The sequence below is a fragment of the Osmerus mordax genome, chromosome 27, assembly GCF_038355195.1.
Source record: "Osmerus mordax isolate fOsmMor3 chromosome 27, fOsmMor3.pri, whole genome shotgun sequence".
Taxonomy (NCBI): Eukaryota; Metazoa; Chordata; class Actinopteri; order Osmeriformes; family Osmeridae; genus Osmerus; species Osmerus mordax.
The window spans coordinates 3517443-3540036 of NC_090076.1; the positions used below are offsets into that span (position 1 = coordinate 3517443).

The 22594-nt window shown below is 42.6% G+C and overlaps 1 protein-coding gene and 1 long non-coding RNA gene across 7 annotated transcripts in view; one reads left to right on the plus strand and one right to left on the minus strand.

Moving 5' to 3' along the window:
• Nucleotides 1–22594, minus strand: part of LOC136936898 (uncharacterized) — a 330204-nt gene that overhangs the window by 165855 nt on the left and 141755 nt on the right. The gene's annotated exons all lie outside the window — the stretch shown is intronic.
• opa1 (OPA1 mitochondrial dynamin like GTPase) overlaps nt 1–22594 on the plus strand; it is a 91860-nt gene that overhangs the window by 3799 nt on the left and 65467 nt on the right. For 2 of the 6 annotated variants that reach the window (XM_067230560.1, XM_067230562.1), the window contains exons 2-13: nt 1069–1393; nt 13345–13441; nt 13610–13717; nt 15465–15518; nt 17539–17627; nt 18993–19211; nt 20536–20589; nt 20676–20780; nt 20882–20968; nt 21111–21224; nt 21409–21489; nt 21578–21652. In XM_067230560.1, the coding sequence (XP_067086661.1) occupies nt 1069–1393; nt 13345–13441; nt 13610–13717; nt 15465–15518; nt 17539–17627; nt 18993–19211; nt 20536–20589; nt 20676–20780; nt 20882–20968; nt 21111–21224; nt 21409–21489; nt 21578–21652 (1408 nt within the window). The remainder of the gene's footprint in view (nt 1–1068; nt 1394–13344; nt 13442–13609; nt 13718–15464; nt 15519–17538; nt 17628–18992; nt 19212–20535; nt 20590–20675; nt 20781–20881; nt 20969–21110; nt 21225–21408; nt 21490–21577; nt 21653–22594) is intronic. The other 4 variants (XM_067230564.1, XM_067230565.1, XM_067230563.1 and 1 more) reach the window with 3 other exon arrangements.

Below are 22594 nucleotides of genomic sequence, written 5' to 3' on the forward strand. Positions count from 1 at the left end.
TAGTGTTCTCCATAACATTCAAAGCATGATTATCAGTGTTTCCTCTAGGAATTTCTTTTAGCAGTGGGGGCAGGTCTGTACGACCCCCCCCCCCCCCCCCCCCCCCGCCGAAACAAAGTTCTAACCCTATATTTCGGACCAGGTTAATGTAATAGCTAATTTAATATCGTCCTATTTCCCAAAAAAGCAATAAAGTTAGGCTGCTTAAAGAGACCTTCCACTCAAAGTATGTTCTAAATGACATAAATGCTGCCAATTAATAATTGACGTAACAACGTATTGTAAATGGTCAGTAGCCTATCGATTAAGGTAGCCTACTCCAAAGCATGTACACTGTCTGCTTCATTTGATCTTTTTAGGCTAAGCATTCTGTAGCAAATGATAACAATAAACCCACTATTTATTAATTAAAACTACTTCAGCATAATAATGCACTTAAAATACAAACGTGAGCAAAGGCAGCAATCTATCGAATCAACAGACGTGCAATTTAGCTAGCCCGGGGAAGAATACAAACAACGAAAATCACCAGTTAACTTAATTTAAGTTAGCAAGAACTATAGACTAATACAATAACAGGCTTAAATGAACTGACAACATAAGTTATACAACTTACAGTTCTCAAGGACGCACACACGCAATCTCAACTGCGGTGTGAAGCGCGTGTCTGTGCTATTCTCTGACAAGCACTCTAACAATCACTGCTGATAGACGGCCTAAAATTTTGTACAGCCCTATTTCTGATACCGTGGCGGCAGAAAGTTTGCTCGCCACGACAAAATCAACATAGAGGAAACACTGATTATCTTTGGAATGGTAATTGCATACGACAGATTGTAAAGAGAAAGAAAATGTTCCCCATTCATTTTGGTGAGGCATGTGTTGACTTTGAGCGTGTGGCAAGCTTTTGAAACTTGTCTAATTCAGTTTTGGATAAACAATTTATTCAAAAGTTTCACTTCTGATTAGCTTATATGTGTTACATGAGATCAATTGAATAATAACCACAATAATCACAAACTTTTCAACTCTTCATGACGAGCCTTTCCAAAATGTGTTTTATTGCAGCTTGGCATGCAGGTCCCTGATCTCCACTAACATGGGGGTGAGGTTCAGAGTGCCGTTGCAGAAGCTGCACCCACTGTCTCGTGCCATCCACCAACGGTACTCCACTAATGCTAACCCCCAGCGCCCTCCACATTGCACAGCGGCACGCCACTTCACCTCCATGTCCCGGTTACCCATGCGCCCTCCCAGACCTCCCCCTGGCACTGGTGGCAGCGGCTACCAGCAGCACCGTAACTTTTGGATAGCCCGTCTGGCGGCTCGACTGCTTAAGATCAGATACATCCTGCTGGGTTCAGCGGTTGGAGGAGGGTACACCGCTAAAAAGGTAAGATGCATTTCAGCATGTTAGCCTATTCTGTTTGTAGCACCTATAATCGTTAAACCGTGTGCTAAGGACCAGTGACTAGATTCGAAGGGAGCAGTAATAAGTTTGGGTTATAAATAAACAGACCCCAGAATAGATTTGTTTTGCCGGCGTGTTTTATCTTGTAATTTTTTACTAACTTGGATATCCCTTAAACCTAAAATTAAAACAAACTAGTGGTGGGCATAGATAATTTTTTAATATCTAGATTAATCTCTGTAATCTTGGCGTTAATCTAGATTAAAATGGCTCATTTGAATTCCACCGAAGGCATTCAGAATATGTGTGCTACCCAAATAATGACTAAAAGTAAGTCTTTGAGAATGGGTTTCTCAAGCCAGGTAGAGCATTAGACCAGCAGCTCCTCTCCTGTTTCCAAAATGCATCACAAACTGCTTGAGAAAGCTGTTCTACTATGATAATTGGTGATGAAAATAAATTATGTTCAATAAGATGTACTTGTGTTTATTAACTGTTTATTAGATTAGTTAGTTTGTCTGATAGAGCTGTGCTGACGGGCTTGCCTCGGTTGCACTCAAACATCGTAGTTTGACGACGACTCTTCCCCTGCGCTACATCAGTGCTTGGCCCGGCATCTTCCGCATAAGCTAAGGGATGCTTTGCGTTTAGGTGGTATTTGAGACTGGAAGAACTCCTACAGTAAACTAATTCCGCATAACACAAGGTGCAAACAACCTTAGTCTTGTCGAGGTTTCCATTGGGAAGCTTCTTAAAAATACATTTTCCCTGAAGCAAACCAGACGGCTTCATAGCTGCATCCATGTTAGCACGTCATGTTTGATATGATAATTTCATACACAAGGCATACACACAGGTTCGAAGACTCGTTCTCGCCCCCTACAGTGCAATTTGGCTAGGTATACATCCACGCTAAAATATCAAGGTGAAACTCATCATAGCTTGCGTAGTATAGACCCAGCTCCCAACCCAACTTTGAGAATAGATTAACGGCAATATTTTTTTTTATTGCCCGATAAGAGTCTCGCGTTAACGGCCCAGCACTAAAACAAACACATACTCTTTATAAGAAACGTATTCAGATAGATATTCAGCTTTGTTCAATGAGGTGGCTCATGTAAACCTTTTAGTTTGACTTGGATTATGTTAATCCATATGTAATTTGAATCTATTTTTATATATATCTATTAAATTCTATTTTACCCATGGGTTTGATCTAAATTCTATTATTTTAAGTATTTTCCTAATTATCTTTAAACAGAGGAACCGTTCAGTTAATCAATTGAAAAGACTAATCATATGTACTCACAATAGACTGTCATATACAAAAACTATTCTGAAATCAAAACATACAAAACATAGTCGCTGTTAATTGGTTTGCAACCCTTCACTGTGCAGCGAGTCTTTCGATACATGTATGACACTTTTATAAACAGGTTGAAAAATAGTAAAACTATCTGGTGGTTGGGTTAGTTCAAAACACTGTGGGGAGTCCAGTCAGAACTCTGTGATGTCATGCAGGGTTCCAGTGATCAGACATTGTATCCAGAAATGTATTCTTTATTTATGAACCGACAGGATTCGAGCTGGGATAGTAGTTTCTCTCCGATGATTTAGTATGTGGTTTTGTGTGTGTGGTTTCTGTAAATACAAACATAGATATATATATAATTAATGCAGAATAAAATATGCACGTTCTCCTAAACCGAAACTAAACAGCGCTAAGCTCCGTTAGTAGGCTAGCATTGAACTGTAAACCATACATTACATACAATTTACTTTACTTAGGCTAACACGTTTTGATAAACGGACAACACAAAGTCAACTTGCATTTAGGTGGACGCACACAATTCGACTTATCCTAACTAATTAACTTATACTTAACAGCTCTAAAATCCTGTCGAACTCTTTCTGACTTATTGCGGGCTCTAATAAAAATAACAGTCACTAGTCTAGTTGAACGCTCCCGCAGTCCTTCTTCTTAAAGGGGCAGGCACCCTTTTCAACAGCCACCCTCGAATTCACCATGTGAATTCAAACACCTAAAAGAGAGGAGAGTTGGACAAAAGGCATAGATCACACCTCTTCAGGAAGAGCGGGGAGACTGATAAGTCTCGCTACTGGCCGGGTATACGTCCGATCCTTGACCAGCACTTCAGCTGACCGGACTCGACCATCAGTCCCGGGGAAGACTTGAACCACTTTCCCAACAGGCCAGAGGGCCAGAGGCAACTGCTGGTCTACAATCATGACAACGTCATCCACCTGCAGGCCCGCTGCTTCAGTCCGCCATTTCTGCCGGGCCTGGAGTCCTGGAAGGTAGTACCTAAGGAAATGTTTCCAGAAGTGATCAGCTAGTATCTGACTGTCGCCATCTTTTTCCGACCCAACATCTCAGAGCTGTCGTAAACGACCTGTGGTAGGGAGGCATCCTGCTGCCCCATAAGGAGACAATTGGGGTGATGGGGTCAAGGTCCGCCACATCTGACGAGGTGTACCCAAGAGGCTTGGAATTGAGGATCCCCTCAATCTCGATAAGGACAGTGTGTAGCACCTCCTCGGTGACTGTTTGGGCCCCTATGGTAACTTGGAGTGCAGTTTTGAGAGAGCGGATCTCTTTCCCAACATCCTCCGAAGTGCGGCGATCCTGGCGGGTTGAAGCTGAACCTAATCTGTTGACCGGCCAGTTGATCTTGAAGCTTGGGATGTAGGGCCTCAAAGGATTGCTGGAGCTCTCTCTCTCCTCCTCTGAAGTTTGTGCCTTGGTCGCACAGGATCTCGTGAGGCCTTCCACGTCGGGCTATAAAGCGTCTCAGAGCCAATAAGAACACATCCGTGTCTATACGGGTTAGAAGGTCTACATGCACTGCTCGAGTGGTCATACATTTGAACAGAATTCCCCATCTCTTCTCATTCCTGCGGCCAATCTTGACGACTTACGGCCCAAAACAATCAACACCCATAGGGTAGAATGCAGGCTTGAAGATGCAATGTCTCGCTGGGGGAAGGTCGGCCATCTTGGGCGGATCTGGACGACCTCTCCACTTCTTGCAACCTACACATTTCCTCTGATGGCGACGTACCTCCTCACGCCCGCGTTGAACCCAATATCGTATCCTGATGTCAGCGAACACTCTCTCTGGCCCAGGATGATGTAGTTTGATATCGTAATCCTGTATGATCAACCGGGTAAGTGGATGCTGAGGGTCAAGGACAATAGGGTGCATCGTATCCGATGTGAGGTCGCTGCTGTGGCGGAGGCGCCTACCAACTCTGATAAGTCCTGTTGCCTTGTCAAGCTCTGGAGCAAGAGACATAAGACGGCTAGCCATCAACTGGGCTACTTCATTAGGAAAGGAGTCTCTTTGTGCCTGTAGCAGGGCTTCCCTTTCAGCAACAACATAGTCATCAGCTGTCGGGGGCTGCAGGATCCGCAGCCCCCTGAAGTTGGCGTGCAGTGGCTTCTAAGTAGTCTTGCAGAGTCAGGTGTTGCTGTTTGTCGGACAGGGACGGACTTGAGATAACAGCAGGTTGTTTTGCCTCACTTTCAGACTCGTTGCATGATAAACTTGGTTGTTCAGGCCACCCCGTTAACGGCAACTTCAGGAACACTGGGCCTTGGGTCCAGCGGCTACCACCACCCACTTTCTGTACAGCGAGTCCTCGAGTGAGGTCATCGGCCGTTTTGTCTCTGGATGGGACATAGCGCCATGTTGCAGAACCTGTCAGCTCTTGGGTTTCCGCTACTCGAGTGGCAACAAAAATTTTGTAGCGGCATGAGTCGGACAGCAACCATGTAAGAACAGTCGTTGAGTCCGACCACAAGATGCAGCTACGGATGGGGAGGGTCAACTCAGTAGCGATGACCTTAAAGAGCTGAGTACTGGTGAGGGCTCCATACAGCTCGAGACAAAGGATGGATTGTTGTTTCTTGGGAGCTACTCGGGACCGGGCAGCAAGGAAGGAGACCTCCACCTTACCCCCTATATTCTCAGTCCTGAGATAGGCCACATATCCATATGCTTGCTCTGAAGCATCACAAAACACATGGATATCTCTTACACTGCTGAGGTGGTCCATCTCTGGGCTGGTGTAACACCTGGGTAGCTTTATCTTTGGCAGGTGTTCCAGCTCTGATTCCCATGAGCGCCACGAAGCGTTGCACAAGGACCTTTGCTCTGGTTGTGTATGGCACAATGTAGCCGAGAGGATCATATTGGCTGGCTAGGACTTTATACATGTTCCTCATTGTGGCTACAGAATACTCGCTGTACGATGCTTGTAGGCAAGGGTGTCGGACTGACGGTGCCAGTGCAAACCAAGGGCAGGCTCCTGGACTTCTGGTTGACCGTGACTGAGCCATAGCTCAGAGCTGTCCGATCTGACTTTGGAGGGAAGGTGAGTAATGATGGATGAGTCTTTACTCGCCTACTGTCTCAACTCAAATCCCCCTTCGGCCAGGAGATAGCGCATTTTGTCTACCAGACCCCTGGCAGCTTCTTGTGAGCTGAGGCTATGCAGACAGTTATCCACGTAGAATAACTTCTCGATGGCAGCTCGAACATCGTCGTCTGGCTGGGTATGGTCAAACACGTGCTTCTGTAATGCGAATGTTGCACAACAGGGACTGCAGGTTGTTCCGAAGGGAAGGACTTGCCACTCATACACCCTTGGCGGACTGTCTCGCTGTAGGTCTCTCCACAGGAACCGCAGCAAGGGTCTATCCTTCGGGAGCAGCCGCACCTGGTGAAACATCCCACATATGTCACTGCTGAAGGCGATGGAGTGCTCTCGGAAACGTAGCAGCACAGCCAGTAACGAGGAGCCTAAGGCAGGGCCTGGAAGCAGGAGCTCATTCAGATTGCGACCTTGGTACTGAAATGAGAAGTTATACACCACCCGGTTCTTTCCGTTGTGCTGGACTATATGATGCGGTATATACCATGCCTCCTCAGTTTCATCCACTTGATGTGGCTCCAACTTCACCACGTAACCTGAATTTTCTAACTTGTGAATCTCTGCCTCGTAGGCGGCAGCTTTTTCTGGCGCCTTCACCAACCGCTTCTCAATGCCTCTCAGTTGCGGCAGCACAGACTCCGATGAGGCGTGTAGCTGAGGCATGTGTTTGACTCGAAGGAGAGGTGTAGCATAGCGCTCAAAACAGTCAACCTTCCCTCTCACTGTCTGCTCTTGAAGCAGGTGTATGGCTTCCTGGTCTTGACGTGACCTTACGACCAACTTCTCACTACGATACGGAAGCACATCCATCTGCCACAACTTCTCCACATGACAACACAACTCTGTCGGGGATGATATAGATGTGAAGAGACATTGAGGTGCAACAAGGTTGAGTTTGATGTCTTGAGCTGGACTTGTCACCATTTCTTAGGATGACCTTACTTATTTTCAAGAGCACTTTACAGTTGTATGCTGGACGATTGACGTACAGAACTTTACCGGCCGTGTTTACTAGACAGTTTTCCGTTGCTGGCTCTTTCCCTTCTACTCTCTCTTTCACCTCGTGCAGCACAAGCAGATGTCATCTGTTGCATGTCTTGCAAGGGGCTTTTAGTGTGCGCTTAGCTGCTTGATGACGGCGACCACAACGCCAGCACCTGTTATTACCCTTGATCCATGCTACCTTTTGTTCTTTGTTCAGCTGATTGAAGCTAGCACAGCTGTTCAGATAGTGGTCATCGTCGCAGTAAGGACAGTAGGCTCTCCCCTTCTCTGGTTTACTGGGAAGGCTGGCTGCAGGTTCCGACGTGGGTAGGGCTGCCGGAGTACTTGTTTCTGTAGCTTTATTTGTTCCCAAGAAAATGGTGACCTTGCTGGGTTGCTTTGGATCTCTCCTGTTCTCTTTCTTCCTGGTGGAGGAATCTTCTTTCTTGTTGCTGATGCACAACATGCTATCTTCTTGCACGTCCAGCTCATATTACAGCCACTCAGCGAAGTCGATGAGCGTGGGGATGGCTATTCTCATTGGGTGGATGAACCTCTTGAAGCTGGCAGTGAGGTCATAGGGTAGCTTACCCAGCAATCTGGCTACATGGGAACCACATTGCAGCTCCACACGGCCCCTCACCCATAGCTGTTCTAGCATACCCACTAGTGAATGTACATTGAGGGAAAACATGCGAAAGGTCTTCACATCGCCACCGCGGATATCTGGGCCATCCATCAAATCTGTAATACGTTGGACAGCCAGCTTGTGAGGTTGCCCATATATTTTTGTGAGAGCCGTCATCGTGTCGGTGTAAGGCTGCCTGGCGTTGCTATACGAATATGCCATGAGCGAGGCTTCCTCACATTTCAGGTGATCTGTGAGGATCTGAAACTTGTATCGCTCTGTGGCATCATCTGGGAGGAGATTCTCCAGTGCAATCTTCATCCTTGAGAACTGTCTTGGATCTGGTGAGATCGGATGTGGGATTGATGGCTTAGGCCCTCTGTAGATACGCTCTTGGGTGATTGGCAGGTCTGCGTAGTTGAGATGATGCGTGTGTATCCTCTATCTGGTCCGTCTGTTCTACACCAACGCTCGCGTGCACCAAAGGTTTGATGCGGCTGGGTTCTCTGACCATACTGGTCTGCACGAGGGTAACTTACTTGGGGAGGGGCTCTGGTGTACCAGAGGGGTCTTCTTTCGTCTGGTGTGTGACTCTAAGGCGGAGGAGATCCTCAGCTAGCTCATCACCGGAGCCAGGAGGGGGGGGGGATAGGCCTCTCTACGATCAGCTGGATGCACCGTGTCTTGCATCCAAGCCGGTGCTGGGTGATGTCTCTCTTGCCCTCCATCAACCAGGCCTGGTGACAAGCAGGTACGTAGAGGTGGTTGTGGTGTAGCAGCTACGGGTGGGGCTCTTATCTCTGTTACCAGTCTCTGGAATTGTTGCCGAAGCTCAATGTTCTGTTGCTTCATCTCCTGCAGGGCAGCCACAAGTTCTGGTACCTGGCTAGACTGCTGCTTCAGGACTGCATTCTCTTGGTTCACTTGCCGCCACCTGGTAGTCAAATCTGGTACCTGACTCCACATGCTGGCGCAGATCTTCCTGATCATCTCTCATGGTCTCCAGCATCTGTGTCCATTCTTCTGTCAGCATGCATTGGTCTGGTACACCGCTTTGACTGTTAGGTTATATAGCCCTGAAGGGAGCCCCTGACTCCGGTAGCAGCTGGTCATCTTGTGTGATCTGGAGATCCTGGGTACGGAACCGTCTCTGGGACCCTGGTCCGCTTAGGTCGTAGTCCGACAGATGGGAGGTTACTGGTCCCTGTCTTTTGTTTCTGACGACCGTCTCATTTGGCTCCAGATGTTGCATCTTTCCACAGCAATTTGCTTATCCGACTCGAAGGACCATTGAAAAATAGTAAAACTATCTGGTGGTTAGTTCAAAACACTGTGGGGAGTCCGTGATGTCATGCAGGGTTCCAGTGATCAGACGTTGTATCCAGAAATGTATTCTTTATTTATGAACTGACAGGATTGGAGCTGGGATAGTAGTTTCTCTCAGATTATTTAGTATGTGGGTTTGTATATGTGTGTGTGTGTGTGGTTTCTGTAAATACAAACATAGATATATATATAATTAATGCAGAATAAAATATGCACGTTCTCCTAAACCGAAACTAAACAGCGCTAAGCTCCGTTAGTAGGCTAGCATTGAACTGTAAACTATACATTACATACAATTTACTTTACGTTTTGATAAACGGACAACGCAAAGTCAACTTACATTTAGGTGGACGCACACAATTCGACTTATCCTAACTAATTAACTTAAACTTAACAGCTCTAAAATCCTGTCGAACTCTTTCTGACTTATTGCGGGCTCTAATAAAAATAACTGTCACTAGTCTAGTTGAACGCCTTCTTAAAGGGGCAGGCACCCTTTCAACACAGGTTTTTTGATAAATTATACTTATTTCATACAAAAATGAAATTTGTATAATTTATCAAAGAAAACAATTTAACCAAACACTGCATACGTTTACAAAAGTGGCGGCTGCTGGTCTTTCAAAGAGGGGAAACTCATTTTCGGCCTACATCATAAAATATTTCCATTTATTTGGCTAGTTCGCTGGCTACGCACCCCTACGTCACTAGCCTATCCTACTGTATGAATGAATGAACGATCTAACGAAACAATATTAAACTCGAAGGAGGAAATGTGGGAATTATGTTAAACTGAAACAAGGAATGTGGTGTATAATTGTAGGAAATGTATGATGAAAATTGGCTAGCAATTTCGCCAAGCAAATACCAAGAAATGGGTTGCAGCAGTTTATCTTTAGACTACACTTGCAAAATCCGCGATGGGACTGAGCTCGAATAGCTTCGGCAACTTTTCATAATACAAAATCGCTTTCAATCAAAAGGAGATGCAGTCTTTCAACAGACCCTCCAATCATCACACAGAAGCCTGGCGTCCAGGCCAGCCCACTCCTCCATTCACCCCCAGAGACGCAGAGCGTCCGTGGGCGGGACATAATCACAGCATTTATCCAATGACCGTATAGTTTCGAAGCACTGAAAAAAAGCAGCCCCATTGAAGTCCATGGACGCCAGGCTTCAACATGGAACTGTGACGACACGGGAAAGTATGGGAAGGAAATCGAGTAAGTCGACATGCTACTATATGTAGCTGATTCTGAACGAACTCGTCTTCGAGATGAACGTGTTCTAACGCATTTAAAATGTTAAAACAATAGTAATTATTTGGCCATTAATTTTAGGGGAAGCCGAGCTTCCCTTGCAGTCTTAAAGAAATTACCACTGGTTTACAATGACATGTATTTCACAATGCATCAAATAAAATGGATGCTGGCTCGTAGCATCTTTACAAAATAGTCTTCAAAAACAATTAAATAATACAGCCATTACATTACCACAACTACCCATCCAAATTAGAATGAAAAAAAAAAAAAAAAAATTTAAATTAGGCTTTGAAATCGTGAGAAAACCAGCAGCCTTCTCTGCTTGAGACTGGGGGGCGTGTCGCCTGAATGAGCTGAAGCTCCGCTCCCTCGAATTTATTGAATTTAGCAACAACAGCCACACTAGCTAAATCAATTGCATGTATCAGAGACCTACCTGCAGTCTCTGAGTGTTTTGTGTTAATTACTTTGTCTTTGCATCGTACCAAATATTAATATTTCTTATATTATTGTTGCTTGCTTTTTCCACAGGTACACCCTTGCACTTTTGAGGTTCATGCTGTTTAATTGTAACTTGTCTAACTACATGCTCTTATGGTTCTTCCCTTTGGGACTTATTTGTTTTTCACAATGTATGCTTCCTCAAATTAAATCAACATTTATTTGTATAGCCCCTTTTACACGCAAGCATGTCACAGAGGGCTTCACATACGCCCATAGAACTGCCCCATAACCAACCTAAACCCTCAGGGAAGACAAGGAAAAACTCACTACAGGAGAAAAAATGGGAGGAGCAATTCACTGAGGGATCCCCTCCTCCAGAGACGGTTGGTGAAAGAGAGGAGCAGAACACAGGCTTAACATAGTCATACAGCAGGGAAGTGTCAATGGGTTTTGAAACACCAAAATCCATTGTTAGACTTGGTAGATGTAGGAAGGGACCGGGAAACTCTCTGTTTCCCTTCATGGAGACTGGTTTTCGGTTGGCGACCAGGTCCAGCATTGGCAGACCGACGACCAGGCAGATGTTGACAGCTCAAACCCCCCACACCACAGGGGATGTGTGGAGGGGGGACAGAGAGGGGAGAGCAGGGATTAGAGAATGCCAGGAGCAGCTAACAGTTAGTCATATTTAGAATGAGATCCCCACCGGTCAAGTGTGGACTAGTGCAGCAATTTAGCAGAGCAAAAAAGGGTATTTGATGCAGCCCTAGACACTAAGACAGCGCCAGTCCCCCTCGTTTGGAACATGAACTCTGTTCCAGGGGAGAGAACTCAAAAATAAGTTATATTTATATAATAAGGGTGAGAATTCCCCGTCCCCCGTTGTCACCAACAAGTAACGGAAACTATAACAATAGCAATATACAGTAACAGGTTTACTTTATTTGTAAAATCTAGATGTTACATGTGATACACACAAACAAACACACACCCCAGGTTTACATAGAAAGTACATACACACACTTACATTTAACAGTCATAGAATTGACTAAACAAGAAAGTTTTTTACCTAATTTTGAATGTCGAAACAGTATCAGCATCCTTAATTGAGACAGGTAATTTGTTCCAGAGAAAAGGTGCTCTATATGAGAAGGCCCTGCCTCCAGCAGTTTTTTTCTTAATTTTGGGAACCACCAGATAGCCGGCATCTTGAGATCTAAGTGTCCTTGCGGGGCGATAGGGTGCAAGGAGACCAGAGAGGTAAGGTGGTGCCAATCCATGCAGAGATTTGTAGGTTAGCAATAAAACTGTACAAATAGTTCGATTTAAAAAGACCAAAAAGGTCGAGGAGGACAGCCTTTAAGAGAGAAAGCGATTCCCCATTGATCTGTCACATCAGAATTTTGATTTGGGTTAGAAAATCTTGACATTTGAGTGAGAATGTAGACCGCATATAGGCGGCAGCCATGTCTTCACGTCATGTCACAAAGTTCATAATTTTACAGTTTTACAGTCAATTCTACACCTAAAAGGTCGAGCAGGGCAGCTTTCAAGCGATATGGGAATTCTGCTTTTAGCCAGCTGGTCCGATTATTTTTGTGACGTGTAAAACTGGCAATCTGAGTGAGACTGCGTCCCCGTTACACTGTTTTGACGTTGTTAGCCTCAGTCAGACTCGGGTCGCTCACTGGCAGTGTGCACAATGTTGTATTTCACTCCATTCTACACTATGAACGTCAGGGAGGCTACCTTTTGTAGATACAAGCCTACTGAAGATAGCCAGCATCTCGGATTTCTTTAACCGAGTCTGTTTCATTCATAATTTGCCTGAGAAAGCGACCTCCGTTAGCCAGGCTAGTTTTGCCCGATCACTTGGTCAGGCTATTTAAAGGTATCGGGGTCAAGTGACTTGTGCATGGACAAATGAAACGTAAATGTACAAAGGACAAGTGCCTCAAAAAGTTAATGTCAAGCCCTGAAATCCAGTGGCCAGAGATATATGATGACCTGATCGACACTCCAATGTATTATACCCGGGAGAAGTTAGTCTTTTGCATCCGACATGCGCAGTTGAGCATGATTGACAGTCGTGTGACGTAGGGTGATAATTGGTGTATGTCGTCCAACAGAGGCTAATTATGCCAACACCTCAGTGAAAGAGCGAAAATTGACTTCAGTTTTCAAAAGTAAATGTACTAATAATATCAGCGTACATCGTATTGTACATTAAATCTCACAATTGTGTTTTTTATCACAATGTTAAATGAGCAAAATTTTCAGTTTTGCATTTGTTGACGCTTGGAACTCCGTTGTGATTACATTGAGAGCAGAACGTTTGTCTTCCCTACTCAGGTTTTTAATTTTTTTTTTATTGGTATCCAGAGCATTACAGAAGGGTATTCACATTGAAAGATACCTTGTATCTTTTTGACAATTGTACATTCTCAAAAAGCATGGTAAGCAAATACACAAGTCAGGGACATTAATAGAAGAAAATTAAATTGTAATTACATTACATTAGTACAATCAAATAAATATCTGGTTAACCTCAAGGTTATTACATGTCACATTTATCGAGGGTTTCAAATTCAAAAGGAAAACAAACATACACCCAAAGAAAGAAAACACTTCACTGTCTTTTGTGGAGGAAGGTTGCCAGTTCGATTCCCGGCCGTGCCAAATGACGTTGTGTCCTTGGGCAAGGCACTTCACCCTACTTGCCTTGGGGAGAATGTCCCTGTACTTACTGTAAGTCGCTCTGGATAAGAGCGTCTGCTAAATGTAAATGTAACCCTACTCATGTTTTTTAATGATCTGTTTTCTTTTTGCAGACATATGAGGAGTGGAAAGATATGTTACCTGATCTCAGTGAATACAACTGGGTAATACCTGATTTTGTTTGGGAGCTGAGTGAACAAATTGACTTGGGTAGGTTGACCCGCATCATCACTGCCCTAAGATATAAGATAGTCTTAAATTATCAAAAGTCCTCTTTTGCTTGGTCATTGGCGTATGTAGCTGAGTTATTGATGTAGTAGGCCTGATCTGTAAACATCTGATAACTTTTTCATTTACCTTCATTCCTTATACCTCTAGAAAAACTGGCTAAAGCCCTTCCAGAGATTGAAGAGATTGTCAAGTTTTTTCCTGACCTGGATAAGATAGGAGCAAACTTAACCTTCCTCAAGACCATCCTGTCAACCGGTAAATAAACTATCATGATTTGGACCAGGTCTAGATCAGACTCCTGTATGGTGTTGTACATTACCGATTTTGTATGCTGTTTTGTTATTTAAATTGTATTGTACTCTCATTGTCACATTAAATTAATATCAGTTTTCCTGGCAATCACTGTAACGCTCTTTTTAATTAATATGTATTATTATTGTTGCATGTTTTAGTATTATTTTTCCCATCAAAGCACTTTTGTGGGAAAATGCACAAAAATGCTTTATACATTTTTATATAACTTGACATTATTAGCTTGTTTTGTGTTTCAAATTCTTTGTAGCTGAAAATCTGTCTGAATGATAATCAAAGTGTTAATCAGCTGAATTTGCTGACTTCCCATGAACAGGAGTTGAGAAGATGGTTCAAAATGGTTTAATGAGTTTTGGCTAGGCTAACCCTACCCATACTATACTTAAAATGAGATTTTGCATATTGTTCAGATCACTCATGAGATCTAGGAAAAACTGTGCCTTTGGAGTAATCAGACCTCTTAACTTTTTCCACATTCTTAGACTTAATTTAAAACATGTTTTTTTCATCAACTGATGCAGGCTACTTCTGTGTACCTTACCTCACATTTATTCAAAATGTTGACAATGGAAACAAAATGTTTATTTATTTAAAGTACAGATATATGTTTTAGCTCAGTTGTAAGAGCTTGCAGAAGAGTTATAAGAACTTGCATAAGAAATATATTTTTAACATTGAGCTCTGACTCAATGTTAAAAGTGACTTTTAATGACAAGAAATACAAACATTTGTCTACACAGTTCATAGTATGCCAGAACAAAAACCAAAGTCATGAAGTAAGTAACTAGGAGTTGGTTTCGCAGACACAGATTAAGCCTAGTCTAGGACAAAAAAAAGAAAAACAAGCTCAATGGAATTTTCTATTGAATTTGATTTTTTATCTTGGACTTGGCTTGATCTGTGTGTGCAAAACTGGCCCTAGATGTAGATGTGTTTAGGCATAGATCCAGGTCAGACTGGAGCAAAGATTCAGCATAACACAAATCTTAAAGCACATAGCAAGACAGTGGTGGAGTAGCTTCATAACAAGTCTCTTATTGTATTGAGTGATCTAGCCAGAAAACTTGTGCGGAATTCAGTTCACAATTAGTCTGTCAGACCTTGAGAGGACTAGCAAGGAAGAATGTAAGAAGGTTTTCCCATTTGCATGCTGGTAGAGGTCTAACCAAGAAGGCTCATAGCTGTAATCACTGCCATAAGTCCTTAGTACTGAACAAAAAGCTTACATAATTATTAAAAAAATGGCTTACCTTCTCTAAACATGTTTTCAACTGATCATTATAGGATAATGTATGTAGATTTATGCATAGAGTTATCATTATTTATAATACAATATCATATTTAAATGCAATTTATATAATATAACATTATTATTTTTTACTGACATTTTTAATTAAGTCTAGCGCACAACCAGTTTTTGAAAAAGGGGAAAGGGTCTGAATACATTCCAAAGTCATTGTAGATATTTTGCGTAACAATACTGGAAAGGACAACTTAATCTCTGGCTGCTTATGGACGTACTGTACAGAAGGCAGCAACAGTCAAGCTTAAGATACATCAGGACTGGGACTGATATTCAGCAGTTAGCCTCATCCCATCTTTGTTTCAGTCTTTTTGATTAGGTTTTTTGTTCTTTCCTTTCTCTGTCCCCACCCTCACCCTCTTCCCCCTCCCTCTGAATTCTTCACAGGTGTGAGTGTGGGTAGTGAAGTCAAAGGAGCTTCTGGCCTGCATCTGTTGTTAGGTGTGTAAACCTCAGATGCCCATATCCTGCCTCTGCCCCGATGTGCTCCTACCTTGAGCGATTTGAACAGCCCCCTCTAATACCCGTTTTTCACGAAAACCCACAATGTGGTTTTATTATTATAGTACAATTGTTGAGCTGGGTTAAACCTGTGTCAGACCAGTTCATACTAAACAACCTACAACTTAACTAAATTTAATTACACCTAAAAATCCTGTTTTGCACTGTTGGACTGCAGCATTTGTGAGTTTGTAGAAGCTCTTTAATTTCCTCTTTCAGCAAATTCTGAAGTGCACTGTGTAAACTTTTTATTGGTGGCAACAAGTGAGAAGGAAATCTTTTGTTTTCACAGTCAGTAGAAGCCCGTGCACAGTCACCATTCATGTTCAGAAGCACTACTATATGGCACAAGTTTAGTCCAAAGAGTTTACTTGTGTCCTTAGGTCAGTGTGAAAGGGGTAGTACATTTAATTAACTGTGGTTCAGAGTCTAAAATGGTATGCCCACTGGATGGGTTGCTGTTAAATCCAGATTGGCTTGGTCCTTTAGCGCTTGAAAAATGTTGAAGCACATTTTACAGGATATACATACAGGAGTATGTATTCTACAAGGATCACGAACCTACACATGCTAGTGGAAAATGTGTTTATATTCATGATTCAAAGTGAAATGAAAGAGTACAGTGAAAAGCAAACATGTGGCTGTACAGTGAATTTAACTGTGGACTGCATTTCTCTTCTGTCTGTAGTGCTCTTAACAACAGATACAGTATGTTCACCCCTAACAGTGTTCTTATTTAGATAACTCTTTGGTTTGATTTGACGACCCCTGGTTTCTGTCTGTCCGCTTGTGCCTGGGTTTGTCTCCTTTGACTTCCACCCTTCTATATTTACGGTTCTTTTTGTTTGGGATGACTAATCTCTGTTTTGTGGAGCTATCCATGTCCATTTGCAGGCTGCTTAAATGTTTGCAAAATCAATATAAGTATACAGTACAGACCTTTACCATGCCCATTGTACACTGTTGAATTAAATACGGATCTTGAAAGGCAACAGTCAATGCTGACAGACGACCAAGGCCCAGTAACACTCATCCTAAAATTCTTAACTTGGATTGAAGGACTCATGCAATAAATTAACCTTACAACTATAAATATTGCATACGAGAGCCATATATCAGGTACCCACTGGTGGTGTAGTGGTTAAGGTCTCCACCGGTAAAATCTTAGCTTACATTAGATTTGGTTAAAGATCCTGTAAAGTGGATTAAAAAAAAAAATTGTGACGTAGATCGGTCGGGTTTTGGCTCCGCCTATACAAAACCTGAGCTGAAAACGGAAGAGAAACTGTTGAACGGTCTAACTCACATTTCAGTTTAAGTTTTCGCGCTTTGCACATGCTTTCAGGAACTAATTTCACACGTATATAATATACTCAGAAGAAAATCATGGAATTTGCTTTACAGGATCTTTAACATTTTAGTGTTACATTTAAAAAAATATCAGACAGATCAATTGGTGATAGGTAAAAAAGAAAATCCAGCTAAATAATCAGTATTGGACCCAAAACATATATTGCTGTGGCTCTAGTAATGGGTAACCACGTAATTACCTTAACTATCAAATAAACTATTTGTATAGACATAAATTGTTTTCAGACATTTTCCAAACATTTCGGTTTCAGTCACATGGGAGCTGCTTACTGTGATTTTTTCTTTTCTTTCTAATACTGAATTTTAAACAGTTACAGCAATTATTTCTTTTATCACTGTTGTCTTATCCAAGCACTCATTAGATGTTGAGCCTATTTACAATTTTATGTAATCGTGTCTGGGGGTGTGTGATTTCTCTCAAGGTGTTACAATGTGATCATTCACACCCCTGTGGTAATGTTTTACAAAGAATTTGGGATTGGGAATGAGTTACATTGTTATCATTAGTTACGAGTATGTTGTCTGTAGTGTATACTTAGTTGTGTGTTTGATAATACCATATTGTATTGTTATTTGTGTGCCATGGCAGAAACCCCTGGTGAACCCCAACAGAAAACCACAGAGGCCCCTGCCACCACCTTTGCCACACCTGAGAGCTCTGATAAGCAGTTCAAGAAGGCAAGTTTCAATGACCCGACTATCCCAGTTCTGCTCTTCCCTATGCAATGGCTGGCTTTGTCACAGCATACTGCTGTTTGGCGCAATTTGTATCTGCTTTAGTCAACACTGATAAGAAAAATTGAAGAAATCAAAGAAAGAGTTGCTTACCTATGTTCTGGACATTTTAATGTTATACTTTTTGTTTTACTCCTTCAGTGTCAATAGATGTTATGCTATGTGAAGCTGACACTTATTACATTGAATTGTCTTGTCCTATTAAGATTGTCGTTGAATGTGACAGCACTCCACATAACTGAGATACAGCATACAGTATGTTAACAATCATGTGTTGTTTTCTATATTGTTTTCTACCCTCTCAAGCTTTACGAATGTTTTTGTTTTTCCAGAAGATGCCATTCTGCATTCAGGAGATGTCACATCTCTGCTTACTGTACTGTGTGTTTTAGCCCCCATACTATATCCATCTGTCACTTTCATATCATTGTCTGTTTTTCCTCTAATGTTGTCTCTCTGTCGTTGACAGACTTCTCACTTTTTTCTTCCTGTAGTCACACTCCTTCATTTGTCTATAAATGTAATGTTTAGTGTCAACATGGTACAATAATGGGACTATTGGCTGAGCATCAACAACAAACTGGCTGACCAGGCTGAACACAGAGAACATTCATCCTATCTTATTCTCCAGATTCTCTCTCCTTAGAGATGACGACAACACTATTCTTGCTCCATCCCTGATAGATCACTCACTCTCAGTGCTTGCTTTGCATTTAATTGTCATATTTAACATTCAGATGAATGAGCATTTTCACCTCATCTTAATACTATAAAAAATATACAGTTGCTACACCTTATCCCATATATAGTGTGATACTATATTCTTGATAGTCTGTGATGAGTAGACTGATATAGATAATACATTAATAATATTCAATATCTAGCAACTGCTTGTGCTAGATATTTAGTACCTCTAAGCATATTCTTGCAGTTTCTTGAATATGCAATGGAATGACTGTACTGTCAGAATGAATGTGAGCAGCATCTTGCCCATGTGCCACGGGAATTAGAGATGCTGGTTATAGGTTGCCTGCCTTGCAGTCAGACTTCTGGACTAGCAAAGTCTGGAGACTCCCCTTATTGACCTGAAACAGACTTGGTTTAGTCCAATGATGGATGTTGGCAAGAATCTCGTAGTTACAGTTTACGTTAATCTTGAGCATCAACTGAAGCCTACACATTCAGATATGTGGGCTCTGTAAAAGGTTGTGTACAGGTGACGTCCTGACCCTAGCCCCGCCCTGTGTGTGGACTTGGTTCTTTTCGATTGTTGCTCCTGCCTCTGTCTCATTGTGCCGTCCCTCGCAGGGGCTGCTGGGAGAGCTCATTATCATTCAGCAGCAGATCCAGCAGCACGAGGATGAGGTTCGGCGGGCTGCCGCCGCTAATAACGCTCAGCCAGCGCCCCCGCCTGACCCCGCCCCTTGCCCGCCACTTCCACCAAGCCTGCCCCCGCGCCACAACCCGAGTGCAAGCCCAGCAACTGTTCTGAACCCCAGCCCCAGCCCCCCTCAGCAGAAACGCAAGGTGAAGGACACACCACCCTACCCTGGCCATACCGAGAAAAGCCCTGTACAGTACTCCCTCCTCTGACTGCCCCTTCCTCCTCACAATCCATCACAAAAGTTAACTATTACGATCCTGATAATCAAATTCACACTAAAGAAAATCTGTCTCTTAAAAGTACTGATAGGATGGAAGATTGTAAACTAAGATTTACCATTCACCAAGTTTGATATTTCATTGTTTATATTTCATTTACTAACTATTAAAGCAGCAGTACTCTGCAGTAATACAATTGGCAATTTGGTAAGGGACAATTTGCCATTTCATTAATTCCAGTGCTTTCTGTTATCTTCCTTTAAACAAATACCAATAAAGAAGCCATTGATACACATTATTACTTGGTTAGGCAAGCTGTAGTAAAACAGGTCAGTTATATTTTGATTGTGTTGCCACGTCAGTGAAGGAATGGCATGCACTGACAATCAAGCCTACAGAAGTTACGTACACCACATGCATCCTAGCGATGCAAAGCACTGTACTACAGTCAACTATGCACCCAAACTATGACAGAAATGTACAGTTGATAAGCATCATGGAAGGGAGAGGCATTCCCCTGCATGGTGTGTCTGTACTTTTGGAAACGCCCAGATCAACCGTTTCGTACATGATACAGTTTAAAATGTTTTGTTTAAGTAGCTTCTGATCTTCATGGTTATGTCTTATGTTAGGGAATTGCTACACTATTGAGCATTGCACGCAAGAATAGCTTAATGACTAGCATATCTGATCATGTTTAACCTTTTCTCTTTGTTAGTGTGTCCACCTAAGTGTGTGTGTTTTTCCATTTAATCCCCTCATGTCATCTGTGCTCTGTCCTCCTCTGTCTGTGCATCCTCTCCTCCATCTAAATTACTGTCTTCTAATTGATTGTTGGGGTTGTAGAATCATTATATATCCTGTTCTAATAATGTAATGTTTATTTCACTAGGACTTAAATTAATCCAACTTTTCCCAGACATAGGTTGGTGTGATTTGACTTTTGATATTGATGCAGCAAAATTCACGATTTAATTCATTCTGGAATCTTTTTTTCATTAACTGGATTTCCCTCCCCTATAGTGCTCCCTAGTACTGGTGTTAATATGCCCTGTAGCTGTGGGTGAGGATTTCAGTTTTCCTAGGTGTTTTCGGAGTGTTTCATGCATGATGTAATTGGGAAAAGAGAGTACCAGAGATGTGAAATGGATTGTTAACTTTATCCACCTCTGTCTTTTTTTCTTTCTTTCTTTTTTTCTTTCTCTCGCTCCCTCTCTCTCGCTCCCTCTCTCTCTCTCCTCGAATCCAGTCTTCAGACAGAGAGAAGATAGACCAGCTCCAAGAGGAACTGGTCCGAACTCAGGTGGGAAATAATATATCAGTATATTAGAATGGTGTTACTGGTAATTTTGAGTGGTTATTTAAGTTTGGAGCTCTGTGTCTTTACAGATAAAATACCAACGCATGCTAGAGAGGCTGGAAAAGGAGAACAAGGAGTTAAGGAAGGTGGTCTTGCAAAAAGATGACAAGGGCATCCATCAAAGGAAACTAAAGGTGATGATGCGCGCACACATACAAAAAAAAGCAAAGGGGAAAGACATAATTTTTCTATCCCACAAACCCAAGTTTTCATCCTGTGTCTCTCCCTGCAACAGAAATCTCTGATCGACATGTACTCTGAGGTTCTAGACATCCTGTCTGATTATGACTCAAACTACAACACGCAGGACCAACTGCCAAGGGTAAGGGCTTTATAGGCGTGGCTTGCTTTAACTCTTTTAGCTTGGACACAAATGAAGCAAATGAAACTGCTACCTCAGTACCCTTGCTTACTTTGTCTCTCCTCTCCCCTTCTTTCCTCTCCCCTCCTGTCTTGTGTGGCAGGTTGTCGTGGTGGGGGACCAGAGTGCAGGAAAGACCAGTGTGTTGGAGATGATCGCTCAGGCTAGGATCTTTCCTCGGGGTTCTGGAGAAATGATGACGCGCTCTCCGGTAAAAGTAAGTCTGGTTGAATACTAATTACCTTCCTTGACTCCTCTATGCCTTCTTCTTCCTCCTTGTGAATGCACGGTATGTAGACACAAAATGGTTTTGCTTCATTTGACTGACTGACCGCAGATGTAATTTTCTTTCATAATGAAGTTAGCTAATTTGCATTGCAAATGCTCTGTTTCTGTTGTAGGTAACTCTAAGTGAGGGCCCTCACCATGTGGCCATGTTCAAGGACAGCACCCGAGAGTTTGACCTGGGAAAAGAGGAGGATGTAAGTTCATGATAACACTTTGGGCCACCTGGATCAACCAATCCACTTAACTTATAGTTGATCAGCGGATCCCCCCTCTTCTCCGTAGCTGGCAGCCCTGAGACATGAGATTGAGCTGAGGATGAGGAAGAGTGTGAAGGAGGGACAGACAGTCAGCCCTGAGGTGAGTTATGCCATCCTATCGTCTTCAAGCCAATTTTAGACAGCAACAACAGAACAAAAAAAGTGTTTTAGTACAATTGCTGAAGGACATTAAGCTTTTCAGGTAGCTGACAAGTTGGCGCTGATGATGGCGCCGATGATGGCAGCCTCGGTCGTTAGGTGTGCTCTGTTTTGTCTGTTAATTCAGTGTTCTGCCAAGATTAACGGGGTTATCTAACAAGAGAAGTACTTCCAAACATCAGGACTACAACTCCTGTGGATTTATTTCCCACTTTTCTGCTTCCAGCGGCAGAATTACCGTAATTGTTTGATAATAAGACGCGGCTTGTACTCCGATTTTACAGTTTTCCTGTGCTTGTGTGGCTTATATTTCGAAGTGGCTTATAGTCTGGTTTTAGAACAAAAAAGTGGCTTTGTCTCAAGATCTCTACAGACCGTGCAGCTAATTTAATGCTCAACACTTGAACGGGGGCTTATTACTTGAAAGGGGAATTATTTACTGTGTCGTCTCAGTTATATTATCAGGGCTTGGAAATACAGTGACTTGCTAAAGTAGGCAAATGGCTAGTAAAACATAAAATTTCATAATAATTTCAGTTAATCAACCAGCTGCAAGACCCAGTGAAATGTTATAGGCTAGCTAGAAAAATAACGCTAGCATTGCTAACAACATTACTAATTCAACTTTGGTAGTGTAACCGAGCTCTTTGTAAGTTCATTTTAGATATAATTGTATATGATCGTGTGGACAATAAGACACAGACGCGGTCTCTTTTCATAACTTGTATTTTACCACTGCTCTTCTTGACATCGCCATTCGAACAGCCCTCACTGATTTCACGTAATGCTTTTAGCATCAAGCCTACGGCAACTCCCGAGGGACAAAACACCCTTGTCCGTTGTCATGTAGAAAGGTCTGCTACAGTAGGCTATCCTCAGGATT